General features: G+C 39.7%; 1 protein-coding gene across 1 annotated transcript; it reads left to right on the top strand.

Moving 5' to 3' along the window:
- The first annotated feature begins 8,527 nt into the window (after positions 1-8,527).
- On the top strand, positions 8,528-20,945 carry rrp15 (ribosomal RNA processing 15 homolog). Its single transcript, XM_026372683.1, has 5 exons — positions 8,528-8,590; positions 13,838-14,127; positions 16,257-16,354; positions 16,438-16,627; positions 20,658-20,945. The coding sequence occupies exons 1-5, from the start codon at positions 8,554-8,556 to the stop codon at positions 20,793-20,795; spliced, it is 753 nt and encodes a 250-aa protein (XP_026228468.1). The 5' UTR covers positions 8,528-8,553; the 3' UTR covers positions 20,796-20,945.
- Positions 20,946-23,644: the final 2,699 nt, after the last annotated feature.

Below are 23,644 nucleotides of genomic sequence, written 5' to 3' on the forward strand. Positions count from 1 at the left end.
ACTGAGACAGAGTGAGAAAATACAAGCCATACTCACCATTAAGTCATTACCAAACACCACAGAGCTCAAGCGTGTACTAGGTATGGTGCATTACTTGGGACGTTATTTACCTAACTTGGCAGATGTAACTCACCCACTTAACGACCTACTCAAAGCGGACAAAGCATGGACGTGGGGGCCAGCACAGGAACAAGCATTCACCAGAGTCAGACAAATGCTGATAGAGGCACCAGTGCTATCCTTTTATGATGCCACAAAAAAGACAACTGTAAGTGCTGATGCAAGCAGCTATGGACTGGGAGGAGTTCCTGCAGGATCACGAGGGACAGCTATGCCCGGTCGCTTACTGCTACGGCACGTTGTTTGATGCTGAAAAGAGATATGCCCAGATAGAGAAGGAGTGCCTGGTTGTAGTTTGGGCATGTGAGAAATTCTCCAAATACCTATACAGCCTGGACCACTTCACAGTCCACACGGACCACAAAGACATTGATGCTGTGCCACTATGTTGCCAACTATTACTCAGAATGATGAAATTCAATGCGAAAAATGAGTATGTTCCTGGAAAACTGCTTGTTGTCGCAGATACTCTCTCAAGACACCCTAATACAGTTCTCCAGGTGAATTTTCTCGAACTGTCAGATGACATAATGGCCTTGGAGGCCAACAACAAAGGACTCGTGGCCAATGTCTAGGTCTCGGCTGGAGGAAGTGATACAAAGAACAAAGGATGACCCTGAACTTCAGATTGTGATGCATTATGTGAAGAATGGCTGGCCAAGATACGCTACACAAGTGCCAATGAACATTTAACCCTACTATGCGGTGTGAGAGACTCTTTCAGTATATGACAATATGATTGTTTATACAGATAGGATAGTCATTCCTACCAGACTCAGAAAAGAGATTGTGGAACGACTCCATGATGGTCACATGGGTATAGTGAAGTGCCGCCAACATGCTAAAATTAGTGTTTGGTGGCCAGGACTGAGCAAAGACATGCAAACCTGGATTAAAAACTACAAACATTGTCACACTACAAAACCGTCCCAGCAGATGGAGCCACTTATCACAACTCCTCTACCAGACCGACCCTAGTTGCCAGCTTTTTTATCATTATCATTTCACCCTGGTCTATTAATGTCATCCATTTATAGATATTGGGTGTATATATTTAAACATTGTGTATTGGTGTTATATTGTTTTTGTGTTGGTGTGGATCTTTTTCTTTCCATTTGAGCAGCTATAACAAGGCAAATCAATTTCCCATTTTAAGTTTTATGAATCCTGAAAGCAGACAATAGGCTATGTAAAAGAGAACAAGGTGCTGCTTATGTAGGGGGAGTCACAGGTGAAATCAGTCAAGCTGATTAGGGTGTAAGGTTGATGGGAATAAGGGAAAGACTAAACAGGAAGTGACTGAGAATTTCAAAATAACACAGGAAGTTCTGAAGATAACATCTGCATAGATCAGGGGTATTCAACTAAAATTTAAAGAGGTCACATTTTTATATTTATCTCTTCCAGTTCCTCTCAAGGTTTCTTTCTGTTGCTTTCTCAGGAGTTTTTTCCTTGCCACTGTCGCCCCCAGCTTGCTCATCAGGGACAATCTGATTATGATGATTCATACACACTCACTGTTCATATAAACTTCCATAGTTTCTTTGGTTGTGTAAAGCTGCTTTGCGACAATGACAATTGTTAAAAGCGCTATACAAATAAAATTGAAGTGAATTTAAATATTGCCACTGTACACAAAAGCAATATTAATGAGACCTATAACATTCCCAATAAATCTTCTGTGAAATATCGCTATATATACCTTAGCATCTCACCAAATATGACCGGGTCTTAAAGCAGAGGACTCGGAGAACTAACTAGACAGAGAATAAGACAAACACGACAAAAACTAACAAGCAGTGAAAACAAAGTGACAACTTCAAAGAGACTCGAAAAACGGTGACGAACAAAGTATCAAACTAAGTATGAACAAAGTGAAAACAAAATCCCACTGCACAGGTGAAATACTAAACTAACCCACTAACCATAAATACAAAGTAACAACAAAAATCAAAGCACTAATGCGGACAAACTGACTCCTCATTCATGGTGCTTTATTTACTTTATTTACTTTGTGTGTATGTTTGGTTTGGTGTGCTACTTTTTTGAAAAACCACCAGATGCTGGGAACAGTTTAGATGCAGTCATCAAGATCTCCTGAGCTTGGGTTTACACTGTAAAAGGTCTATTACATCAAACTTTCCCCGCTTCCAAGACATTCCAGAGGGCATAGTCAGGCCCCAGGGGACTCCATGGATGGTTCTCCCCAGCAGTAAGCTCAAGAGGAAGTGCAAACAACGGAAGCAAAAATGGGGCTGCAGGGGTGGCCAACCATTTAAGGTGCCGCTTCCCAGCCTTTTCCTCTTCAACACCAAATCCGTCATAAATAAAATTGACGAACTGAGGCTGAAGAATACAACCAATAAGTATTTCCGTGACTGTTGCGATGTGTTAATCACAAAGACTTGGCTGCACCCTTCCATACCAGACTCAGCTATCGAGCTGGCAGGCCACATGGTCTACTGCCATGACAGGAGAGGGGAGGGGCTATGCGTCTACATCAATGACAACTGGTGCAGAAATGTAACAAATGGAGACAGCTATTGTTCCCAAGATATTTGATTGTTAAATGCAGACCCGTTTACATTCCTCGCAAGTTTACTGTCGTCATGGTAACGGTCGTATACGTACCACCTGATGCTAATATTTGCGTAGCTATGGATATGCTACACAATGCAATAAGCAGGCAGCAGAACTGTCATCCTGACGCAGTGCACATCATAGCTGGGGACTTCAATCAAGCTGATTTAAGGTCAGTATTCCCCAAATTTGATCAGCACATTAAATGTGCAACAAAGGTTGCAAACACACTGGACAAAGCCTATAGCAACATCCACAAAGGCTATAGAGCAACCCCTTTACCACATCTGCATCTGTCAGACCACATGTCCATGTTGTTGATTCCAGCATACACCCCCGTCAGGAGGAGCTTATAAGATGAGGATTGAGGACCACTTTAGGGACAACACATGATGGCTGTGGGGAGTTAAACCACTTCCTTGCACGCTTCGAGGTGGAAGGACCCGGGGCAGCTGAAGCTCAAACATCAGACTACAGCAGCTCCCGTCTCACAGTGCAGGAGCATGAGGTGAGGTGTATGCTGAGGGCAGTGAACCCCAGGAAGGCTGCTGGACCAGACGGTATGACTGTGAAGGTCCTCAGAGAGTGCGCAAAGCAGCTGGCTGGGGTCTCACCAATATTTTCAACTCATCACTGTCTCAGTCCTACATCCCACCATGCCTAAAGTCAGCCACAATTGTCCTGCTGCCTAAAAAGACCACCATCGGCAGCCTCAATGACTACCGACCAGTAGCTCTGACACCTGTCATAATGAAGTGCTTTGAGAAACTGGTCCAATGTCACATTACGTCCTACCTCCCACCCACATTGCAGTTTGCATACAGAGCTAACACATCAACAGAGGACGCCATCGTCACAGCGCTACACACCACCATTTCCCACCAGGAAACAAAAGGGCGTTATGCTAGGCTGCTCTTTGTCGACTTCAGCTCTTTGTTTAACACAATACTACTGGACAGACTGTCAGCAAAACTGATGGACCTTTGACTTCCTCCCACTACCTGCTGTTGTATCGGAGACTTTTTCTCTGACAGAGTACAGAGAGTCAGAGTGGGTCCCCACCTCTCCACAGCCCTGAGACTAAACACTGGTTCCCCACAAGGTTGTGTGCTGTACACCCTGTACACGTATCACTGCGTCAGTACACACCCATACAACGTTGTCCTTAAGTTTGCCAACAGCCCCACTGGGGTTTGGCTTATCTCTGGTGGTGATGGGACAGCATACAGGGATGAGATCCAGAGGCTGGATGGGGTGGTGTGCGGTCAACAACTTGGTCCTAAACACCACTAAAACCAAAGAACTGATCAGGAGAAACAAGTCAGATCTGCAGTCCATTCTCATTAATGGGGAGTTTGTAAAGAGGGTGCCAAGCTACAAGTACCTAGGTGTGAACATAGATGAAGACCACCAATGGAGGTCAAACACCGCGGAGGTTATGAAAAAGGCCCAACAGCGTCTTCACTTCCTGAGGATCCTCAGGAGGGTCAATCTGAAGAGAGAGCTGCTGGTTGCCTTCTACCGTTGCTCCATTGAAAGTGTGGTCTCTATGTGGTTTTCAAGCTGCATCATGGCACACAAAAAGGTACTACAGGGTCATAAACACTACCCAAAAGATCATTGGCCACCCTCTTCCCTCACTGAAGGACCTCTACAGCACCCGCTTTGTTGGGTGGACTGAAGGACTGCACACACCGGGTGTCTCAGACCCAGGGACTTAGGGTGCTGAGTTTACGGACAAACAGACTTAGGGACAGTTTTTACAATAGGGCAATAGCCCTCATGAACACACACACGACTGGATCTGGTTTAGTTTTCTCTGTATATATAGCTGGTGTGTATGTGTATATATATATATATATTGATCTTTACTGCTGTATAAAGGGTAATTGCAAGTTTCTTTATTAATATTATTATTATTATTAATGTTATTATTATCTTTATTATCTTCTCTCTCTTTGTACCAATGTGGGACAGTTCTCAATTTTGTTGCACTGTTGTACTAAATGTGTGCAATGACAATAAAGATTTATCTTATAAACTAACATACTAACTAGAAATACATAATACCATAAATAATAACAGAAAATCACTGCAAGTGCAGGCAAAAAGCTAATGAACTAACAGACCAACAATACAAAACAACAACGAGAATCACTACGCTAATACAAACAAAATAGAAACCAGCTCTCTAATCAAAAATACAAAGTGACAAAACAAAGATCACTGCACATGGCAGGCAAATAAATCATGAGCAGAGAAACAAAGTCCAGAAAACTAAGACAGGGTCCAGGGTGAAAGAAAAAGTGGGTAATCTATGTAAGAGTCCATGTAACAATTCATGTAATTCCTTATGTGAACAATCAACAATCGAACAAACCAACCAAGAGTGGACTGGAGTGTAGTGCAACAAACCAACGACAAACAGAGGACTAAGCTTTTAAAGGAATGGGGACACACAGGTGAAACTAATCCATGATTAAAGATCCAGGAGAGGGAAATAAGGGTATGGCAGGAAGTGACTGGAAAGGAGGTGACAAAACGGGAAGAAAACATAAACAAAACCAAATGAAAGGGGACAAAGGGAGGAATCGTAACACAAAACAGTATCTGGTTTGGGGGGCATTGAATTTGTTCCTAACAGTGATTTCCTTGCTGAAAACTACAACTGCAAGTGTTGTTACCCTGGAAACTCAATTTGACTCTACACCAAACACCTGTTTGAAACAGATGTGTATTAAGTAAAGTTACCTCACAATGTACCTGCAACAATGGATGGATAAAAATATAAACTAAATAAGCCATCTCCTGATATTTAAGGAAACTGACTAACCTATGAGAGCTTCTGCTCACAATATAACATATCTTGCACTCGCCTAGTTTGAGTGTTCCTGTACCACTGAAACTGTTAGTTCAATCTATGAACAATCATACACTCTAAATTTACCATTGCTCCAAATTAATTTTATTTCTAAAGGAACTTCAAATAAATGGGTGTGCAATCATCTGAACAATGAATTATTCCTAAGTAGGTCTAATAGACACTATAATCTATAATACCATGATCCATCGGTTTATAGACTCGAACTTAAGAAACTGAGAACCACCTACATTACCTATCCTGTAAGCCCATTCAGGGAAGATTTTCAGGACTGACAAAAGACTGTTGAAGTTCAATTCAATTCAGTTCAATTCAATTTTATTTGTAAAGCGCCAATTTACAACAGAAGTTATCTCAAGGCACTTTACAGTGTAAGGTTTAAGACCTTACAGAAAATATTTATACAAAAAATTATAGAGAAAACCCAACAATCCCATTTGAGCAAGCTTTAGGCAACAGTGGAGAGGAAAAACTCCCTTTAGAGGAAGAAACCTCCAGCAGAACCAGGCTCTTAGTGGGCGGCCATCTGCCTCGACCGGTTGGGGTGAGTGGAAAGAGAAGAGAGAAAAGAACAGCAGGCAATAAAGACAACAACAAGCATCAAGAACATAGGGCAGATGAACTGGATTCTGGAGAAGTGCAGCTCCAGGCCGAGGATACCTGCAGAAAAGTACAGAGAGAGGGAGACAGAGAGGAGGAAACACAACTAAAAGAGAGAAAAGACACAAAGTTAATGACATGCAATGGTGGCATTTGCATTGATACAGGAGAAAGGAGAGAGGAGAGGAGCTCAGTTTATCAATAGAGGTCCCCCAGCAGACTAACCTATAGCAGCATAACTAAGAGATTGTTCCGACTCACCTGATCCATCTCTAAATATAAGCTTTATAAAAAAGGAAAGTTTTAAGTCTAGTCTTAAATGTAGAGAGGGTGTCTGCCTCCCGAACCTGAACTGGGAGCTGGTTCCACAGCAGAGGGGCTTGATAGCTAAAGGCTCTGCCTCCCATTCTACATTTGGAAACTCTAGGAACCACAAGTAAACCTGCAGTCTGAGAACGTAGAGTTCTGCTTGGAAGATATGGAACTATGAGGTCTTTGAGATAAGATGGAGCCTGATTATTAAGGGATTTATAAGTGAGGAGAAGAATTTTAAATTCAATTATGGATTTTACAGGGAGCCAATGGAGAGAAGCTAACGTTGGAGAAATATGATCTCTCTTGCTAATTCCAGTCAGAACTCTGGCTGCAGCATTTTGGATTAAGTGGAGGCTTTTTAATGAGTTATTGGGACATCCTATTAATAATGAATTACAATAGTTCAGTCTGGAAGTAACAAATGCATGGACTAGTTTTTCAGCATCACTTTGGGACAGGATGCTCCTAATTTTAACAATGTTTCTTAGGTGAAAAAAGGCAGTTCTAGAGATATCTTTGATGTATGAAGTGAAGGAGATATCCTGATCAAAGATAACTCCGAGATTTCTTACAGTATTACTTGAGGTCAGAACTAAGTCATCAATGGTGAGAATGTGATTAGACATAGTGTCTCTGAGATTTTTAGGCCCAGACAGTATAACCCGTGTCTTGTCTGGATTTAGGAGAAAGAAATTGGAGGACATCCAGGTCTTTATGTCTTTTAAGCATTCTTGAAGTTTGACTAATTGATTAGTTTCTCCTGGTTTCATAGATAAATATAGCTGGGTATCATCTGCATAACAATGGAAATTTATAGAGTGTTTCCTAATAATATTGCCTAAAGGGGACATATATAAAGTGAAAAGAATCGGTCCAAGCACAGATCCCTGTGGAACTCCATAGCTGACTTTGCTGTGCATGGAAGACTCATCAAGTTCAATTACCTAATCCTCGCACAACAGAAAATTTTATTTTTCTGTCTTTAAAAAGGACCTTCTAGACAATCACCACACTGGTTTGAGAATCATTTTTATTTTATTTTATTTTATTTTATTTTATTTTAAGCCATATCCTGTCCTAATTCTATGTTTAATTTATGTTTATTGTATTTTATTAGTGTGCCTTATTTGTGAAGATCCACACACTCACTGGTTTGCCCTGATGCTTGTATATTTGTTCTGCATTCACAAAAAAATTGCATAAATATAAAAATAAAACATAATAAATACTTCAATATACACAACAAAATATGAGGTTACAACTCATCACAGTATTTGCAGATTCAATAAGCACTAAGGAGAAGCTTTTCATGTATTTTGCCATCATTTTTTAAAGAACCAACCTTAAATGTTGACAGGGTCCTCCATGGATGATGGTGAATCAGTTTAGCCTAGTAAATGACAGACCACAGATTATGTAATAACTAGTAGTTGTAATTACCCAGTGTGTAGTTACCCAATAATTTCCACCCTATTAAAAATAAAATACAATAAATTCTCCTCAAATATGATTTAAAATTATCTGGTTACCTGGTCAACATCCCACAGTAATTAAAAAAAAAAAAAAAAACTATTTTCCCTATTGTTCTGAAATTAAAATATATTTACTTGATAATAAGCCAATTATTTGGAAAAGGTAACTTTTCCTTAGAAAGTACATTTACTAATTATTAATTACATAGAATATACATAGAAATAAAAAAAATGTGTTTTATGAAGTCGCTAGTCTCAAGATACAATGACAAAAAAAAATGCTCCAAAGTGAACTTATGGGTTGGCGATTTGATCCCCAGCTCTTCTCAGTGCCATTGTGTCTTACTAAACCTGAAATTGCTCTGGGTAGAAGAAGAATAAGAACAGAAAGAAGATGCTACGTACTTGTAAATTATTCTATCTTAACAGGGAATAGTTTGTTGTTTTTGATACCAAATTGTACATTTTGGTCTCGAGCCACCAGTTGGTGGCGGTATTGCACCAATTGCGATCTGCATTTGTGAAAATCACAAATAAGAAAAAGACACCGGATGCGACACGGAATCATTTTAGTGTAACTCCACGATGGCGGCTATGATGAAAACACATGTGCAGTTACATGGTGAGTTTTGTGTCCAATTTATTACTGTTGTGTCTATAAAACAAGATAACTGTGTTGGCTGCGCGCCTGTAATGTATCGTATCAGAAATTCTTACTTAAAATTCCTACATAAACCACAGTATAGCATACCTTTATGGCTCGATTTCATTTCATTTAGCTAACAGAATACCAACTACTGGCTATCCAAAATACTTTGTTATTTCAGACATTACAGCTTATCAAACTGAATCTTAGGAGAAAATTAACAATGCACTCAAGTAATCAGGTTACTAAGAAAAAAACGGGTTTCTCTGGTAATTGAGGTTATATGCTCTCAAGGAACCAGATTACTGAAAATTCGAGTATACATGCGGCAAATGTAAGCCCTGTGCTGATTTTGGAGGCGTGATTCGCAGATTTGAACTTTATAGAGTCTAAGCAACACTTCTGGGAAAAAAAGGGCTCACCTTTTGTGACTTGCTGCTCAAATAGTATTACTACATAATACTGTCAATTCTGATTCTTTGAAATAGGCTTAGTATGTTAACAGTGGCCTAGGCAGAATATGTTTTACCAATTGTTGGGGACTAATGACAACAATCATTAACACCATGTTTATGGATAATATGTACAAGGAGAATAAAATTGGCCCAAAAATGACCCTTGTCGGACACCATACTTTACAGGGGAAAACAATCGCACATGATTATTGGTTGAAATATTGAACTTCATATCTGACAGGTATGAGGAGAAACCTTTTAATGCAGTGCATGTTATTTCAACTCAGTGTTTCAGTCTGTGCAATAAAATGCAGTGGTCTATTGTGTCAAAAGCAGCACTAACATCTAGCAGAACAACAACTGAGCACATTCCAGCATCAAAAGCTAATAGGATGTCATTAGTTACTTTAAGAAGGGTAGTCTCTGGTATGGTACTTATGAAAGGCAGACTGGAATTCATCAAAAATGTAGTTTTTTGCTGATAAAAACAGCTGTTTGAACACATTGTTTTGAAATATTTAGATATAAAAGGTAGCTTGGAAATAGGTCTGTAGTTTTTTCAGGTAGGGTGGGATCAAGCAATTTCAAATTGATCTAGAAAAGAACCAGAAAACAGGGAACTGTAACAAATAGACACCAAACAGGGTGCAAATAACTCAATAATTGTAATAAAGACTTGGAATGCTGGAATGTCATCAAGACAGTTTCATATATGATAGAATTTCTCATAACTCAGATAAGAGAAAACTCAATTAAGATGCTCTCTCTAGATGGGTAGTGAACAGTAGAATGTGTAGTGTTAGGGATGATAGAAGCTCTGATTTACTTAATTTTATTGTTAAAATAATCATATCAAAATGTTATAAGATAAAAAGGAGGGACTGGTATTTAGCTCTGGCATTCTTTACCACAGTATTATAGTTCTTTCATAACCACATAATGTACTTGAAGTCCAGATTTCTTCCATCTCTGCTCTCCTTTCCTACACTCGGCCTTAGAGCTACGAATAACTGCATTTATCCAAGGCTGTTTAGAGCTGACTCTAAGAAATGGTGGTCCTGAAGAGAGCAGCAACTTCTAGAGCAGAAGCACATATAGTATTAAAATGGTCAACCGTGTCATCAATATGTGATGAAGACACACTTGTTTCAACATGGTACAGTGGCAAGAAAAAGTATGTGGAATTAATAACTGGTTGACCACACACACACATACACACACACATACACACACACACACACACACACACATATATATATATATATATATATATATATATATATATATATATATATATATATATATATATATATATATATATATATATATATATATAGTAGTCATATATATTATACATTTGGCAGACGCTTTTATCCAAAGTGACGTACACGGTAACAAGCGGATCCCTACTGTAGGTAGGTATATTACCACTACACTATCTAGCCGCTACATCCAGCTACTACGTTTCTGTCAAAGGCTTCCAAACTTTTTTGCATTTATTATACTCCAGGTTCTATAGCATAGAAGCTGCTTTGAAGTTAATGACTGCATTCAGATACTGTAAAGACAGTCCACCTCCACTGTCATGCCATACCAATAAAACCTGAAACATAACACTTCATGCTTTATTAATACCAGTGTCCCCACCCAAAGGTGGGGACTCAAACTCCCTTAACAGCAGCCTGGCCTAGTCCATCATTTAAATCACACCTTTCCTACTCCCAAAATGATGTTCTCTGTCTGCATAAAAATATTAACTAAGCATTATATATACTAGTATTTAAAATGCTAAATTCACTGACTTCACTTCACTGATTCAGATCAGAACTGTAGGTTTTTTTGTTATATTTATTTGATTTCTTTGCTCATTGTAGTCTTAGTTTTTTTGTAGTGAATAATAAAATATACTAACCTTTAAAAGTACACTTTGAAACATATCGACTCAGATTTTGCCTTTGTGGCTTATGATCCTATTAAAAAATTAATTTCTTTCAGTTGTTTTTTTTCATTGCTATCAAGAAAAAAAGTGAGGGAAGCTGGCACGAGCCTTGCATGTTGCATGTTTCAGCACTTTTCCACAGACTCGATCTTTTGATCAGGACTCATAGAGAGCCACTTTAGAGTAGTTAGGAAATGGGATGCACCCTTTGCGTGTTGTTTCCCCCCCACTCCTTCTTCCCACACTCAAAGCTCACGTGAGTTACCAGGTAGAGGACGCTGCACGAACGTGAGACAAGTGAAACATTAAACTCTGACAGTGACATGCGAGTCCTACACTGTATGTTAAGTTGCAGGTAATATGTTTTATTTGTTTCACAATTATAAACCAGGCCATGTGGATGTCATATTGTTTTGTAAGTGTAAGCTTTATGCATGGCTAGTTACGAGTATCAAAGCCAAAGCTGAATCTGTTATCTGAAAACAAATGCCCACTGCTGCGAACACTCTGAAAGCTGAATGATTAATCGAAACCACCTTGCAATCTTGATTTAAAACCTTACAATTAAGGCAGGCTTTCTGCTCCTCCTATGATGAAGAGACATTTAGTCTGCAAAATAACTAAATGTTGATCATTTGTGCTGTGTTTAGACCAATTAACATTAGCCATTAACTCATTTAAGGCTAAATACTTACAGCAACTGAAGCAAGATTCTTAGCCACGTCTTCTCTGTCTCCCTCTGCTTGTCTTGCTCTAACCTGCTCAGTGCTCACTTTGCTCCCAGGATGCAGGTCTTGTAGTTTCTATTTTCCAAATGTAGAAGGCAGAGCCTTTAGCTTTCAAGTTCCTCTCCAGTGGAACCAGCTCCCACTTCAGGTTCAGGAGGCAAACACCCTCATTACATTTAAGACTATACTTAAAACTTTATTTATTTTTTTATCTTAGAGCTGACTCTAAGGTGACTCTGAACTATCTCTTAGTTAGGGGGGCCCTCCCTTATACATTAAGCTCCTCTCTTCCATCCATCCAAATGAATAGGACATACACATTGTCAGAGTTAGAAATAATGATTTTGATGGCAAGATGAATGTGTGTAAACTTTTCTTTCTTTAAAAATTAAGCAATTACAGCCTGACAAGCCTCAGGCACCCTAGCTGTCAAATTTGATAGCTTTCCTTCTTCAAGGTCCTTTTCACTCCACTGTATAAATCTTTTGCCACCTCCAAAGCACCCTTAGACCATCACACTCCCTCTACCATGCTTGACTTAAGGTATTAAGTACTGTTCTGCATCTTACAAATGTTCTTCTGTTCGATCCGAAGACCTCAACATGTATTCATCTGTAGAAAACACCTTCTAGTCTTCCACTATCTAATGTCTCTGCTCCTTTGCCTTTCTCAGTCTTTTGTTTATATTGCAGCTTTTTCTTGGCAATTCTACCATGAAATCCAGCATCCTGAAGTCTCCTCTTCACACTGGTGTTTGACGTATACTTTTTTGTGAAGCTGCCAGTTGAGGACCTGTGATGTGTCTTTTCCTTAACTACACACTCTCAGATATTTATATTCTTGCTTCACTCCCTTTTATATCCCTGTTAGAACCAGTTTGTGTTGCTTTCTGAAGGGAGTAGTTAACAGCTTAAAAGAAATTTCTTACTTACAATTTTTAGTATTGAGTAGCCTTCCTTTCTAAGGACAACATGAGCATGTAATGAAAGTTTTTTCTGGCTATTGATACCTATTGGAACCCTATGAACAAACAACTGCTGATCTTTAGATACTAAAATAACCTAAATAATGCCTTGCTCCCTTGTTTGCTCTATTACTGCAATACAAATGTTGCATGAAAACATGTTTTTCTTTGGAATACAAAGAAATTTGCAACCTGCCGAGTCTATCGTACCAAGCGTATCAATGCCAAGGTAAAAACTATATTCGCTTTGAGAATATGGAATTATTTTGACTTTAAAGTGATGGGCATTAAATAAAAAAGGTAATTTGCAAGAGCTGTGGAATTGCAAATTGTGTTTCCACAACATATTGAAATAGAGAAAGCCTCCTCTAGCAGCAAAAGCACCACAGGCTATTTGAGTTGCTTAAAAAAGTTAACTGAAAGAAACTTTATTGTCAGTGACACAGAAAAGTACAATTTCAGCTAAGTGAAATTTTATTCAGCTTTCCAAAATATATGGCTGATCAGTTTATCATGATTTAGCAGGAGGGGGACACATTTTCACATAGGGCCAGAAAGATTTGGACAGCTTTTTTTGCTTAATAAATAAGATCATTATTTAAAAACTGCATTTTATATTTACTTGGGTTATCTTTGTGTAATAAAAATTAGTTTGGCAAATTAAATAATTTGAGTGTGAAAAATAAGCAAAAAACTAATTCAGCAAGGGGGCAAATGACAGCACTGTAGGTAAGTTACTGTTTAACTCTAGGTGCAAGCAGCATACCAGATTTACAGTGAGTTGCAAGTCTGTGGACAACAAGTGGTATATCACTAGCAAATAATGGCTGTCACTGTTGCTGACGTGTTTTTTTGTAATGTGGCAAGCATGTGCAATGTGAATGGTGAGAGTGTGTGTGTGCGTGTCTGTGTCTGTCAGCGTGTGGTCTTTCATACAAGCCCAGGCAGCCTGAGCGCTGTACAAAGCACAAAGTGTGGTGGTAACCTTTTATCACAAGTGTTAATGAACCATTCTAGGAAAACACTGATCGTGGAAAACTCTTAAATGAATAAAGACGTACAAGAGTCATAAAGTGTAGATGAAGTTGCAACTAGTAGCCCAGTCAATATGTTGTCATTAGTATTTCTTTGACTCAGGTGAGGATGCAGTGCCTCTGTGCAAGAACTACAATGACCAGAGTGATTCTGAAAGAGGAAGCAACGATGAAAGGTCTGATGATGGTGAGAGTGAAGGAGAAGAAAATGTCAGAGATGGTGTTGGAGAGGAGAGAGATGACAGCAACATTAATACTGGATGGGCAGAGGCCATGGCAAAGATCCTGGGGAAGAAGATACCAGAGAGCAAAAGCAACATCCTGGTGAGGAACACTGAGATGGACAAGATGAAGAAGAGAGAGCAACACATACAGCTGGAGAGGAAGAAACAGGTAATGGTTCTTCATTGGTTAGTCTCTTGGTATAATATATAGCCTACATGTGTATATTCTCATTCTGGATTCTTTGTACACTGAATACAATGCTACTATCTTAAATGTTCGATATCATCCTACCTGAATCACTCCAATCCACTGGTAAATTTGACCTATACATAGTGATGGTCGAATGAAGCCTTGTAAAGCATTGAGGCTTTCTTTCTTTTCTTACCCAAAATGATTAAAATCTTCAGGGCTTTATTGTGAGGAAAAACAGTGACATCTGGTGGCAGACTGGAATTACAACAGCTGTTTCATAATATGACCGCAGCACCGGCAAACAGTACCCCATAATGATTATGTGATCTTTACTAATGCTGTTTCTGTACTATGATGTGCTCTAATTACTGACTGGAAATGCTCATACAAGTTATTTCTGCGCAGTTGGTTACATAATTGCTTTGAAACTACTGTCAGAGTTTTGGATATAGGTCTGTAATTTACTAAAACCCCCCAGTCCAGAGTAGGCTTTTTGAGAGAGGTAGAGGCTTGACCACAGCAATCTTAAAACCCAAATCATGTTCAATCAACTCAATTTCCCACAGTTAAACTCCAGGCAAGTTGTAGAAACATCTAAAGGATGATCAGTGGAAACATGATGCACCAGAGGTCAGTTTTGAGTGTTATGGCAAAGGCTGTGATAGCAAAGGCCACGAGAAATATTCTTTTTTTTTTCCTTTCTTTTTTCTTTTTTTTTTTTTTTATATAAATTTTAAAATACTGTATTTCAAACAAACTTCCTTTACAATATCATTATGGAGTATTGTTTGTAGAATTTTGAGGACGATAATAATTTTAATTTGATCTCCAACTCACAGTTGTGTATCTTAAAGAACTGAACTGGATTTTTCTCAAGTATCTGACCTAAATGAAAAGACATTTGGCCACTTTATTAGATATACCTTACTAGTACCGGGTTAGACCCCCTTTTCCCTTCAGAACTGCCTTAATCCTTCGTGGCATAGATTCAACAAGATAGTGGAAACATTCCTCAGAGATTGTGGTCCATATTGATATAATAGCATCACGCAGTTGCTGCAGATTTGTCAGCTGCACATCCATGATGCAAATCTCCCATTCCACCACATCCCAAAGGTGCTCTATTGGATTTAGATCTAGTAACTGTGGAGGCCATTTGAGTACAGTGAACTCATTGTCATGTTCAAGAAACCAGTTTCTTTAACTGCGCTTTATGACATGGCGCGTTATCCTGCTGGAAGTAGCCATCAGAATATCGGTACACTGTGACATAAAAGGGATGGACATGGTCAGCAACAAAACTCAGGTAGGCTGTGGCGTTGACACAATGCTCAATTGGTACTAATGGGCCCAAAGTGTGCCAAGAAAATATCCCCCACACCATTACACCATCACCACCACCAGCCGGAACCGTTGATACAAGGCAGGAAGGATTCATGCTTTCATGTTGTTTTTGATGCCACATTCTGACCCTACCATCCGAATGTTGCAGCAGAAATCGAGACTCATCAGACCAGGCAACGTTTTTCCCAATCTTCTATTGTCCAATTTTGGTGAGCCTGTGCGAATTGTAGCCTCAGTTTCCTGTTCTTAGCTGATAGGAGTGGCACCCGGTGTGGTCTTCTGCTGCTGTAGCCCATCCACCTCAAGGTTCAACGTGTTGTGCGTTCAGAGATGCTCTTCTGCATACCTCGGTTGTAACGAGTGGTTATTTGAGTTAATGTTGCCTTTCTATCAGCTTGAAACAGTCTGGCCATTCTCCTCTGACCTCTGGCATCAATAAGGCATTTGCGCCCACAGAACTGCTGCTCACTGGATATTTTCTCTTTTTCAGACCATTCTCTGTAAACCCAATGTCTACATGCCTAAATGCATTGAGTTGCTGCCATGTGATTGGCTGATTAGAAATTTGCGTTAATGAGCAGTTGGACAGGTGTACCTAATACAGTGGCCGGTGAGTGTAAATACTCAATGCTTCAAGAGCTAATTGTGAAAAACTCTAACAAAAGTGGGTGTAAACTGTACTGAGGCTCGAGACAAGACAGCTGTGTGTCAAAGTTTACAGAAAGTTGTGTGATCTGTTTACCACTGTGTTTGTCCAACAGGTTGACAAGAGGCATGCATGGGAGATGATGTGCAGGGAGAAACCAGACATAGTGAAGGACCGTGAACCTGAAAGAGCTCTACAGAGAATTGCAACCAGGTTTCTAAACCTTTTTCTGAGGCTTTGTTTGTCATGATCAGAACCAAGTGTCATTCATGATTCAATGCTTTGTGTCTGCTCAGAGGGGTGGTGCAGCTGTTCAATGCTGTAAGAAAACACCAGAAAACAATGGAGCACAAGGTGCAGGAAGTAGGTGCTTCAGAAAGAAAGAAGGCCAAGATTCTCTCTTCAGTCTCTAAAAAAGACTTCATCGATGTGCTGAGAAGGACGGAAGGAGGTGGTGGAGGGTGCAGCAAGACTGAAAAGGATGATGTGAGTTAAGTCAAATCTTATGCTGTTGTTCCTTTAGTTCTTTACAAAATTTCTCACCTAAACATAGACATGCAGTTTCATGACAGTACCAGTGTTAAGATGTGTAGAAACAACACGTTTTATAAAGGATGTGCTGATTTGGCCTCCAGACCAGGCACTGAGGTAGACTCACTGGTGTGTAAACAGTCTCTGTTGGAACAGCAAGGCTGATTCCTTTGTATGTTATACACTGAAGACGTGGATTTATAATCAAAAGATGAATATTGTTAGCTCTTATTTTAAACCTCAGCAGAAACAGGAAAAATTTAAATTAGCATTGAAAATATAAATGTAAATATTTTTTTTTAGCCTTAAAATTTTCTTATAGGCTAAGCGTTGCATAGAGCCAAATACTACAAACTTTACTCCTTCTCATCAGGGGTAAGTTTAGTAAGGTACTACAGGAAAAAGCTCACTCACTTGACTTTGGCGATGTCTGTTAGCTGGATTGACACAGATTTTCCTTGAGCTAAAAATGGCACATACAGTGCCAATAAAAAGTATTCACTTCCTTGGATGTTTCATCCTTTTATTGACACTATAAATTAGTCATGGTCAATAAAAGTTGGTGACTTTGACAAAAAAAAAAAAAACATCATTAATGTCAAAGTGAAAACAGGTTTCTACAGGTTTTCTGTCAGGTTGTATAGAGATCGGGAGTGAACTTCATCCACAAATTCTCTATTGGATTGAGGTCTGGGCTTTGACTTGGCCACTCCAGAACATTCGGCTTGGTGTCAGTAAACCATTTCTGTGTAGCTTTAGCTGTATGCTTGGGGTCATTGTCTTGTTGGAAAACACACAGGAATAAATTTGACTTTAGACTTTAGGTGCCACTCTTTAAAGCTGAGAGCTGAGACCACCTACAAGATCTCATGACTCTACCAAGTCACCCTGGCCACAAATGAGTACAGCAAAGTGCAAATGAAATTGAACTGTACATATACCCTAGTAGAAATTAGTTTTTCTTTTCACTAAGACAAAGCAAAGTAACTGCTGGATTTCCCAAAGTACCCAGAATGTGCCTGTACATCTGAAAAACTACTTAGATTATAGTAAGTGTCCAGTCTGAAAATGTGTGTGAACAGGCACTCTCAAAGACTGACATTAGCCACATTAACTGTTTAGCATAACTGTGTAGCTAATGTGTCTACATGCAGCAACCTGGCCCAACAAACAAGACAAAACACTTGTTTTGTTAACACAGTTAAGACCCAAGTTTATGTGACAGACCGAATCAGTCCATCTTTGAGCGTTAGTCCTGAAATGAATCCCGCATCCACAAACTAGTCAGAACTTTACATACAGGCACATATACTGGACCACTCATCAAAAACAAATCCACAGTTTGTGCAGATCCTGAGAGAATTTGGGGAAGAAGAAAGACTTCTGTGTTCATTCATATATGTAAAAGGTGTCTGTGCTTTGCTCTTTGAAGCAACTATTTTGCTGTTTACAGAGTGAGTCTGCGGCAGCCAGGAAAAACAGTGTTGGGCTGTGAGTATGTGGAAGGCAGTGTTTCAACTAAGCCTGAGCAGGGATTAGGTCCCCGAGACTTAACAATAAGTTATTTCAAATGCAAACTTTGAATAGACCATTCAGGGACAGGTTTCTACAAAACCAGAAAATGTAATGTAAATTAAGTATCATCATCTTCTAGCATATTTGCTCTTTGTCTACATGCACTAGAGAGTCATATAAATGTACTGAAATAGCCAAAGAGTGGATTTAGCATAATATTTTAGCAAGAGTATCATGTCTGTCCCCCTGCTTCTTCTGCCAGTAACCAGTGGAACTGAATTTGGAACTGTGTTGGTCCTGTTTAACACTAGAAGTCCCAGGCTTTTCTGAACCTCCTTTAGCCAAGAGGAAGCTAACTTGCTACTCTGTTGGCTAAAATTAGCATCATTTCATGTGTAAATCTTGTCATTACCTGAATCAGCAGGGGAGTGGGGGGGTCATGGGGGTTTATTTGATTGTGTGGGGGAGGGAGGGCTGTGTTGAGAAGATCGTTGGCAGAGCATCGTTCACGTACAGCAAGTAGAGGACTTGATTGAACAAATTTCACATTGGCATGTAGGGTCTCACTAGGATTTCATTTCATATTATTTCCTAATTCCTGGTGGAATGGAAATATACATATGAAGTGGAAAATACAGAAAAGTCAGTGTGGAGTAACCAAAACATCTACTCTGCCTTTTTTGTTTTATCTTTTCTACTTTTTTGTTTGTACGCCTAAGCAGATATTCACTGCCATCTGAAGTGCAAGACATGTGTCTGCTGTTGTTGTATCTATGTTGTATCTTTATTTAGAAAGATATTTCAGACAATATTCAGATACAGAGGAGGGGATACTGGTATTCTTATTAGTATCTATGCATGCATTTGTGATATCATTTGACTTTCCCATTGTATGTTGATTGGTTCATGGCCCTCCCTGAACTAATGGCATTTATTGTAATTGTCATCTTGTGGGGGTTTACCAAGGTTCCATCACTACGTGCTAAGCAAAGACAGACAGGTTTACTGCAATTTCTGTCTGTGGGGATCGTTTGTCACCAACTGCATCACATGGAATATAGCGTTCAACAAAACAACGCCAGGGAGGTTTGGAGGGGCATGAGGACCATCACTGGCTACAAGTCCAGCAGCCAGTAGACTGTAAGGACAGTGGCCCAAGCCAACAAATTAAAAAATGTTTTCAATCAATTCCAGGCTGAGCCATAGACCCAACTTCAGTTCACTATCCGCTCCTCAGTCCCTTCCCCCACATGACTCAGCCACCACCCTTACAATCTCAGGTGAGAAGAGAGCTGCACAGGTTTCACCCCAATAAAGCTGCAGGTCCTGATGTGCTCCTCAGCTATGTGTTGTTCTCCAGCACATTTTCAACCTCAGCCTGCATCTGGAGAGAGTTCCTCTAGTGTGGAAAAATTTGTGCTTGGTTCCTGTGAATAAGACGCCACGTCCCAGAGTCCTCAATGACTTCAGACCAGTGGCTCTGACCTCAAATATTATGAAGGCTTTTGAGAAGCTGATCCCGTGGGGTGGGGGAAGTGATAGTTGGGTCGTATACATATACTGACCCAATTTCATTAATCTATTTAGCATATTCTGTACATATATTGAGTTTTTTGTATTGATGTTATTGGTTATGTTTATTTATGTTGGTGTTGGATCTTTCCTGGTTGTGGTTCCCTTTCTTTGTCTGTTTTGAGTACAACTGTAAACTGTACTAAAGTTTTTTGAATCTTGAATATTGAACAACAGCTTTTCCCGTCAAAGACTCTCTGCTGTGTCCTGCAGTACATTGCAACTAAGCCTAAAAAGTTTTGGATCAAGTTTTGGGTGGCTTGCAACTTGAAATCCAAGTACATTTGCAATGTCCTCCCATGTCTTGGCAAAGACCCCAGTTGTCCCAGTGGGGAGAGATGTGTGTTGATCCCTCCCTAAGATGGCAAAGTGAATCACAAGTTCCGTTGAAGTGGCTCAGCATGGCCCCACCTGTGGTGAGCCTTGTTTACATAACAGGAGTATCGTTCACACCTGGTTTAGGATATTAGCTAAAAGCCTTCCAGCCCATCGGCTGCCCGGTGGGTTTTGTAGGTAGAAAAGCCAAATGGCTGCTCTGTGGGACTTCTAGTGTTAACAAAGTGTGATTTCACCGAGTGCTCAGGCGGTGTCACTGTTGCCTCATGACGGCACTGATTAGACATGACATAGGACTAGAGGCACTTACATTTACATTTAAATTAATAATTTGACAGTTGTTTTTATCCAAAGTGACGTATAAGTGAGGAACAACATACAAGGAATAGGCAGGTCTTTCCTAAGGACCCTTACTGGAGGCCACAACTGGGTTTCGAACCTCAGTGTCCCAAACGGAGAGCCCTTACTTACTGGACCCGAACTACAATGTAGAAGAATTGAGAATTTGATAAGCATGATTGTCTGCTGTAGTGTAAGTGTATGTGTGTTTGTGTGCATGCAGGCTGCTTCAGCAGAGAAGCCCGTCTGGAGTGTCCTCAGAGATGACTTCATGATGGGAGCCACCATGAAAGACTGGGACAAAGACAGTGATAGAGAGGAAACTTATCCACACAAAAGAGGAGACAGTGATTCTAACTGACACCATCCAGAGATTGAAGGCACTGTGGAGAGGAAACTGTGATACTGGGATGATACAAATATTGTTTACAGTGCTGGTTGAATGAACAGACAATTCTTGTATTATTTCTGAACTGGTGTCTGCTCATTAAACTTTAGTCATACCCTAAAACAGCTGTTTGATTTAACAGGACGGAACAGTGCATTTGTTAGACATTAAACTTAAATTTAGTGCTCTTCTAAATGGAGTGCACCTACTGCACCATAACAAAGTTCTTCACAACTGGCTTCTCATTGACACATATACAGATGATGATAGAACTGCCTCACCTCACCAACATGTTGCAACATGTGGACAGAAGCTAGGATCTTTTGCCAATCCTGTCATTATTGAATGACCCGCTCTACCTCCTAAGCCAGGGGTATTCAACTGAAATTTAAAGAGGTCTGGTTACACACATTTTTTGGAAGCAAAGGTCCAGAAGATTATAATATCTAACTATTCACTGCAATATATTATTAAGTAGCCTGCATGTATCAACACTTGACTGTCAAATCAAATTAATTCAGTACAATCCAAAAACCTTTTGATAAATGTATTGTTATTGAACATTAAACGGAGCATGTGGCTCAAGATCCTGGTGGACTGGTCATACTGGGCTCTGAGACTAGCAACTTTCTGTGATCGCACTTCTGATTTGAGTGGGTATGTGTGTTCAAAACCTTTGTGTTTTGTCTCATAATGCTGTTTGACAAGACAGTTTCTAAACATATCAGACACACTGGTTTAGTGGTCCCAGTGGTAATATGAACAGAAAGGAGTCTGTCCATTCTGGATTAAAAACTCTATTTTAACTGGCCACTTTTCTCTTTTTGGACATTTTTATATTTATCTCTTGCTTTTTCAGTCTCACTGTCCTTTTATCAACTTTTACCTCTCTGTCGTCTGTCCCTCGCCCTCTCTCCTCTCTGTCGCCTGTGTCTCTCCTTCTCTCCTCTCTGTCCTCTGTCTCTCTCCTCTCTGTCGTCTGTATCTCTCTCTCTGAATACATTTCTGGAGGTTTTTCATCCTGCAAAGAGGCAAATACTTAGCCTAAATAAAAATAAACAGCAGGCATTGTAAACTCAACCATCTGATGTTATGGTGAAAAAGCAGCTGATTCAGTTGTTGTGTGTACTGACATCTAGCAGCCATCTGCTCTGCCAGTAAGTGGCCTTTTGAATGTGACCTGGTAAGGTGACCCTCGCTTCCTGTCTTGCTAGCAGTACGGTGGGTGGAGATATTTTTTTCAGGTTGTTATTGACATAGGGAGGAGGAAGGTGGTGGGATGCATCAGCTTGTCTATAACACTGAATGCATGTCTACTGTAACTCTTGAATAGCTTCTTTTATCCTGGCATTTTGGATACGAAGCACTGTTTCACCTCATTTGGCATCTCTACTACAAATCTTTTTAACACTTTAGTCTCAACAGGATTTAATAATGAAATAATGAAAAAAAAGTGTATTTTTTCTGAGAGTCATGAATGTAAGTCAAGCGGCCACACAGCAGGCTTACAGGTTGTGGGCATGCTTACAAGAGGCAAGTGGAGTAGGATGTTTTGGAGCCAGTCCTGTCTGGAGACATCTGCCACTGTCCACAGAGCTGACAGTTGAACGAAGCGAACATTCTGATCCACAGACTTTGCTGTTAAGTTACATACTTAACAGAACATTCTGGCCTGAACCCGCATACAATATAATATAATTAAATCCTATCCTAACAAACTACAACCAATATGTATTCATCTTGATGTTACTTTTTGTTACTTTGAGGAGAGATTGAAGGTTACTATAACTCATTTCCTAGTAGAATAAATAATATGGTGGCCCAGAGTCTCAGATGTTGGTGAGGCTGCTGAGGTTCACTGTGGTTCCCCCCAACTATCAGCCAAATTTGTTTCCACTTAGTCTTTCACTAAGTGGAGGCTAGAGAGTCTAACAAATTTGAAGATGGTAAACAGTCATGATCAAAAGCTTTTAAAATTTCAAATTTCATCTGTGAACTGTGCTATATGTAGATCTGATGATGTCTTTGCCTTTCCATTCTACTGCTCACAGAAGTTACCTTTCAGCTGAATACTAAAGAGATGCCTAAGGAGAACAGGACATGTAAACCAACACATTAAAATGTCTGGGAGACCAGTGTGACTATTTTGAACAAGTTCCATTTTATCAGCACAAAATGGAGATGCAGTGTTGAAAACTTGAAGTTGACTCACTTAAGCTATGATCCAGTCTTATCCATTAGCCAAGTGGGCTTTTTCTCTACACAGTTTAGTTCTGTACTTCTGTTCTGTAAAATAAATAATAAAATTTAAACTGCACTGAAAATTACAGCCTATTGTTTCATATTTCTTTCTTCAGCTGATAAAGTTCAGCTTTGAATATTGTTAGAACAATTCTGCCGTTTACCTACTTCTTAGAGGAAATGTCTGGGAGTGGGACAGAGACAACTTGATTTTAATCTGAACTCATAACAGTACAGAGTACAAAAAAGCTCAAGACTGGAAAAAAACTGGGCATGTGCACAAATATGGGGCTCCAGGATTCCAGAGGCCTTCAAATTCTCCCTTCAGCGTGTTGAATACATACATGAAGGTGTTTCTGTAAGCTAACTGCGATACTCATCGGTCACATAATAGTTAGGAAATAATAGGGTTTTTGAAAAGTTTAACTTTTGTATAAGGGAAGTGCAACATGAAGAATGACTCTCAAACTCTCCATTCGATTTCAGAACTCTCGCATTGACCGGCGTTAGGACCCTGTCTCACGACGTAGTAGGCCGCTGCAGCGCTGTCCCAGTGGGTACAGCAAAAGCACTGCTATTTA

This window comes from Anabas testudineus, chromosome 16 (genome assembly GCF_900324465.2).
Source record: "Anabas testudineus chromosome 16, fAnaTes1.2, whole genome shotgun sequence".
Classification (NCBI taxonomy): domain Eukaryota; kingdom Metazoa; phylum Chordata; class Actinopteri; order Anabantiformes; family Anabantidae; genus Anabas; species Anabas testudineus.

Coding starts and splice junctions, on each gene's coding strand:
- rrp15 (XM_026372683.1), top strand. CDS start 8,554: ATGGCGGCTATGATGAAAACACATGTGCAGTTACATG. Junction 8,591..13,837: donor AACACATGTGCAGTTACATG/GTGAGTTTTGTG, acceptor TCTTTGACTCAG/GTGAGGATGCAGTGCCTCTG. Junction 14,128..16,256: donor AGCTGGAGAGGAAGAAACAG/GTAATGGTTCTT, acceptor TTTGTCCAACAG/GTTGACAAGAGGCATGCATG.